General features: G+C 44.2%; 1 protein-coding gene across 1 annotated transcript; it reads right to left on the minus strand.

Moving 5' to 3' along the window:
• Positions 1 to 847: 847 nt before the first annotated feature.
• Positions 848 to 4,854, minus strand: hspb1 (heat shock protein, alpha-crystallin-related, 1). The gene is made up of 3 exons (XM_078266501.1): positions 4,265 to 4,854; positions 2,126 to 2,189; positions 848 to 1,465 (listed from the first exon to the last, which is right to left on the minus strand). The coding sequence occupies exons 1-3, from the start codon at positions 4,665 to 4,667 to the stop codon at positions 1,309 to 1,311; spliced, it is 624 nt and encodes a 207-aa protein (XP_078122627.1). The 5' UTR covers positions 4,668 to 4,854; the 3' UTR covers positions 848 to 1,308.
• Between the last annotated feature and the right edge of the window lie 675 nt (positions 4,855 to 5,529).

The raw sequence follows: 5,529 nt of genomic DNA on the forward strand, positions 1-5,529 counted from the left end.
GTGTGGTGTAGCCAGACCTATCCCCACAGCGCTGTGGAGATGGGTCTGGCAACGCAAGACTATTCCTCCTCTAACATCCATGGTGCAATTGTTTGAAATCACCCTGCTCAGTCAAGAGTAGAGAGCAAATCTCCATCAATTATGTAGGCTCATCTATCTGGGCATGAATCATCAGAGACATTCTGTATGATAGAATTATGTAATTTTGGCGGTTAGGGCACATTCCGGTGCAGATACACAGCAGCAATGGCCCTCTAGCTCTGTACATACGACACCCATCTCGTATATCAACTGCCTTATCAGTTTTTCCTCCACTTCATAAAGTACAAACCCAGCCCAGTAGACCACAGATCAGGGGCCATGTCAGTGTCAGGATGACACTGTACATCCTTTCTGCACTGAATGAGTCCTGTCTAATGAATTTAATTCAATATTATGGTTGGCATGTAATTAATATTATAAAATTAACTCTTTTTTACTCAGTTAATATCATCCTGGTTGGCCTGTTTAAGAAATCTTGTAAACACAATTTTGCATGGGTGACCATCAGATGAATCATTTAGCATGAGATACCACAACTAAAGGCAGGGTTGGTAATGTTAGTAATGTTGAAAAGCTAGCAAGATTTAATAGTAGCATCTCCTCGGGACTCCAACCCACACACATACATGCATGAGTGTTGTGTCGCTGCTTCAGAGCAGAGCAGAGACTTATTATCTTCCCATTTCCAGACTTGGAATACACGCAGCTCACAGTACAGTAGCTGCTTCAGGATGGCACTTCCATGATCATGGCACCAGCATGAATATAAACAGTTTGTAACTTAAAAAAAAGAAGAGACTCAATTGGTTGTTTGTTCTTTATTCTGTGTTTGCATGACTGAATAGTTTGCAGATACAACCAACCAGTCTATTTCCAGTCCAGTCCCACAGTGTTTACGCTTACATTCTCTCCTTGGACCTTTGTTCTTTAATTTCCCTGCTATTACATTCAGTACAGGCTGCATGATTAGAAATGAGAAAGGTGTATGTGTGTTAGTGAGGGAGAGAGAGAAAGAAAGCTGTGAGCGGGGCTAAGCTCAGATTTTCTACATTCAAATGAAGAGTGTAATTATGGCAGAAAGAGCAGGCATATGGCACTACTGCAGATGTGTTTACACAGTGCACTCAGCTGGGGTTGGCTCATTACCAGAGATGGAGGGGGAGAGAGAAGAGCAATGACAATCCCTTGCTTTCCTCTCTCTCTGGCATGTGAACCACTGCTTTAGGAAGAGCAATCAGCTGCTTCTTCATCTTTCTAGAAGCAGTTCTACTTCTTCACCACGCCACCTTTGTTGTCCACGTTGACAGGTATCGTGGTCTCTGAGCACTCGATGGCTGGTCTGATCAAAGGAGCCTCCACGGTCAGCACCCCCTCAGGAGACAGGGAGGAGGACACCTTCTCAATGTTGGCTGTGGAGGGGAGGCTGGAGCGGTGGCAATAAAACACAATTAGGTTAAACGTCTAAGAAATCACTCCAGTAAATCTACAAAGAGCTCCAGTTTTGATGGGAAAAAAAGCATCACTGCCACTACTTAAACACAGACTGACTAAAACATGAATGCCTGAGTCACTCTTGGGTAAAATCAGACCAGCTCAGTCTGTCTACTCAGTGTGTGTTGTGGCCCCTGGATGGCAGCAGAGTCCTATGAAGCTATAAACTAAGCCAGAGATGATTGCTAGGAGGTGGAAGCTGCTGCTGCTGCTGCTTTTCAGAGCATGAAATTCAGCGATCAGGAGCAGCCAGCCCTCTATAGGCTGGACCAAACCAAAACTAAAGAGACTCCCAGTAGCAAAACCACCATAAAATAATCACAGGAATCTGAACCCAGCCTAAAAAAATGCATTTCCTCCATGAAAATGAACTGCAAAGCCACCATCAAGCAGCCACAACAAACCCATTTTTAATGAGAAATATGGTAGTTTTGAAGTGAGATGTCGACATATTGCATGGCCAGTGGTTTCCTGTTTAATCAACTGGCCTACAAACGTGTAAAAAGTGATCAAGATCAAAACTAATTTTGGTGAAATTGTATTCCACAAGCTTATTCTCTGATAATGAACTTTAAAACATTCAGCTACTTACGTGTATTTCCTGGTGAAGTTTCTGGACACAAAACCGTGCTCGTCCTTCCTTTCCTCATGTTTGCCTATAAGGACACAGACAAAATACTTTTACCTAAATGTGGCACTCATCTGAAAGATATACATTCACTTTTAAGAGTAAGAACTAAAAGAATGTATTGTGGTGCACCAATTCTGCAAGGAGACATCTCGCATGTCTCCGTAGTTGAGGTTAGGGCTTGGGTTAGGCATAGCAGAAATGTAATTATTAATTGGTTGGTGTGATGGATGCGGTTTGGTTTAGATTTAGGTAAGGGGAAACTCATATTGACAGGGGAACGGACTTTTACACAACGCCAGTATTCACTTATGTGCCTACAGTTAATTGAGAAGATTGATACCACTCTCCTGTCTGTACGCTAAATATGAAGCTAGCCACCGGTTAGCTTAGCACTACAACTACTGAAGGTAACAAAATCTGTCTACCAGGACCTCTGAAACTCACTAATTGACACGTTATATTTTGTTTAATGTCTAAAAACTACACATAGAGGTGCTGGTACTATAGGCAGATTTTGTTAGATTTGGACAGAGCCAAGTTGGCTGTTTTTTTCAGTCTCCAGCCTTTATGCTAAGCTAAGCACCTGGCTCTAGCTTTATATCTATTATTATTTTGTGTCTTGGGGGGGTATATACAACTGTCTCCTGGCGTTAGCTTTTACTGCACACATGAGTGGTATCATTATTCTCATCACACTCTGGCCAAGAAAGTGAATAAGTGTATTTCTCAAAACGTCATGACATGTTTATTTATCTAGTACTATACTGTATGTGTATTTGTCATGCATGCTAAAAGCACAATGACGTTGCTATTTTGTGCTTGTGGAGGCTTTGTGGTGGTATTTTTATCTTGTGCAGCTGCTCCCCACGTAGCCACAGCCATACCAGTCACAGAAGATCCTCACCAATCTTTACTCATCAGGTTCTGTCAGTCTCATGATGCCTGGCTGTGATGTTGAAACATTGCCCTCCATTCTATCTCTAGATACAGTAATATGTTTGTTTTGACAACGGACTGATGAAGGTTGCTTTCCTCAGGGAGCTGTCCTCTTTTCAACAGGAAGACACTGCTGGTCTGAGTGTGGCAACTACCACATGAAGTGGTATCAGTTCGTATGAGTATGCATCGAATAAAAACTCTACACTGAAGCCGACGACATCATCTTTAAACATGTCATCTTGTACTTTGGTGACATGAGAAACATGAGGTGGGAAATTCCACTTGGACTTGATCCCGTGCTTTTGTTTATCTATTCCTGACTATGCACAGTCTCCCAGCAGGGAGATATAGGCTATAGCCTTGCCCGGGACCCTGGAACTGATCCAGCAGTCCTTTTAAAGTAGCAGACACACTGGGTGAGTCACGGCTGAATCCCCTACTCTAAGAGCATGATTCTTTGTGAAATGGCAGACAGAGAGGCTGAGACTCAAAAGAAAAGGGGAGCTTAAGGCCTCAAAGGGCTAAGCTTTTATATGATCCATTCCACACACACACTTCTTCAGGTTTGCACCTTTTGCTTATGTCCTTCACAAGCATCGACAGACAATGAAAACATTTCACGGCCAGAAGTGAAACCGGCTATTTAAGAAAACAGCTTGTGCACTGTGTTCATCTGAGAGCTGCTGCAAAAGTCAACACCCACATGTTGAATTGTGTGTTGTTTTGCATCTAGCAGGCGTGCAGCCAAAAGCCCCCGCCCTCCAGTGTGCTGGAACCCAGTATATTGTCTCAGGATATTATGTAACTATGCAGCTATGCATCTGCCCTGTGCTTGACCCAGCAAAAATGTTTCCTGCCTTTTTATCTTGTGTCTTTTTTTCCGAGTACTGTAGCAATTTCTATTATGCAGGGAAGAGACAAACCTAAGTACACCAAGTGAGACATTCTGTTATCTATGCATTGGTCCTATATATAAGCACATTAGTTATTACTTTGCTGTTGGTCCAATCAAAGGCTGGCTCTTCCTGACAGGATATTACCTTCAGCACCTCAGGTTTTTAGTCTATGAAGTTAGGAAAATACTGCACTCCTTGAATCATCATGCACTAGGTAACAGTACAGTACAAACAGGGGATGAGTGAAGGAGAAATGAGTGCTCACCAGTGATTTCCACCACACCATCCTTGGTCTTCACCACCAGCTCTTCAGGTGAGAAGTGGTTGACATCCAGGGACACCTTCCAGCTGTCTTGGGTCTGCTTGATCTCCGACACGCCGCTGCTCATCTGGCGGGAAAGGGCACGGGCCTGCTGGGCCATCATGGGGGCTGGGTACATCAGGGGAGCGTGGGGCATCATGGGGCTCATTTGGCCCATAAGGCTCATGTCCGGTGTCATCATGGAGGGCCGCATGTACCCCGGCCAGTGGGTGCTGGGGAATGTGGTGAAGTCCTCGGGCTGGGCTGGCATGCCGAAGGCCTGGTCAAAGATGCGATGGTGCCAGTCACGGAATGGGTCCCAGCTCGGGGTGCGGAGCAGGGTGAAAGGAATACGTCTCTCAGTCATGGCTGCTGTGTTTAGGCGGCAGAGGAGTGGAGCTGATGGCTGCAAGTGAAGAGCCCTTTGGCCTCGCTAAAATCTTTTTCCAAACGTGCTGCCTGCCTCTCAGCTGTGAGCTTTTATACACACTGACACCACCACCCCTGTCAACAGAGCCCTCCCTTCTGACTCAAGCCCCTTCCAGCTCACACCCCCAACAAGTTTATGGAAGGAACTCGAATATCTATTTGTGGCAGACGTAGCACTGGAATGGAATCCAAAAGATAGGCCCTCCCAGCTGCACTGTTAAACCTGCTGTGTGTAAACCCCCCCCCCCCCCTCCCCATTCTGGGAGTCAACCAGGCCTGCTGTACACATACAAGTAAAAAAACAATTAAAGTGTAGGCTTTTTTGCTTTGATTCTTTTGTGGAAGAAAAGAAAATTAGGCTTCTCACCTCTGGGGACCCTAAAGGAAGTGACGTGAGGGCATCTTATTGTCTTTCTCTTCTGCAGTTGGACCAGAGTTGGACCCTGCTACTGTTGGAGCTTGTTGGCCAGAAAGTCCAACAGGGGTGTAACTGTATTTATCTTCCCCCTCTCTGTACAAAATAGTAGATGTGTAGCCATTACAACAATTATACAAGTATACATATACAGTTGGACAGCAAAGAGAGGCCGTGTCAAGAGGTAGCTGTGGCTCTTTTTGCTGCAACCATGTTATCAAATGGGACACTCAGTTTCAATGTATGTTTTGCTTTTGAGGTCATTTATTTGTTTCTAATTATTTTTGATTCACTCTCAATATATTTATTTTAATCATTATTCTTGGGTTTTTTGCTCAGTTCCTATTTAAACAATTATAATCTCATGTGGTTACAGTATATCACA

Source organism: Sander vitreus, chromosome 13 (assembly GCF_031162955.1).
Source record: "Sander vitreus isolate 19-12246 chromosome 13, sanVit1, whole genome shotgun sequence".
Taxonomy (NCBI): Eukaryota; Metazoa; Chordata; class Actinopteri; order Perciformes; family Percidae; genus Sander; species Sander vitreus.

What these genes read in the sequence shown, in the direction of transcription:
- hspb1 (XM_078266501.1), bottom strand. Translation starts at nt 4,667, where the DNA reads ATGACTGAGAGACGTATTCCTTTCACCCTGCTCCGCACCCCGAGCTGG. An exon ending in TGGTGTGGTGGAAATCACTG is followed by an intron (nt 2,190 to 4,264) that starts GTGAGCACTCAT and finishes GTGTCCTTATAG; the next exon opens with GCAAACATGAGGAAAGGAAG. An exon ending in AACTTCACCAGGAAATACAC is followed by an intron (nt 1,466 to 2,125) that starts GTAAGTAGCTGA and finishes CCACCGCTCCAG; the next exon opens with CCTCCCCTCCACAGCCAACA.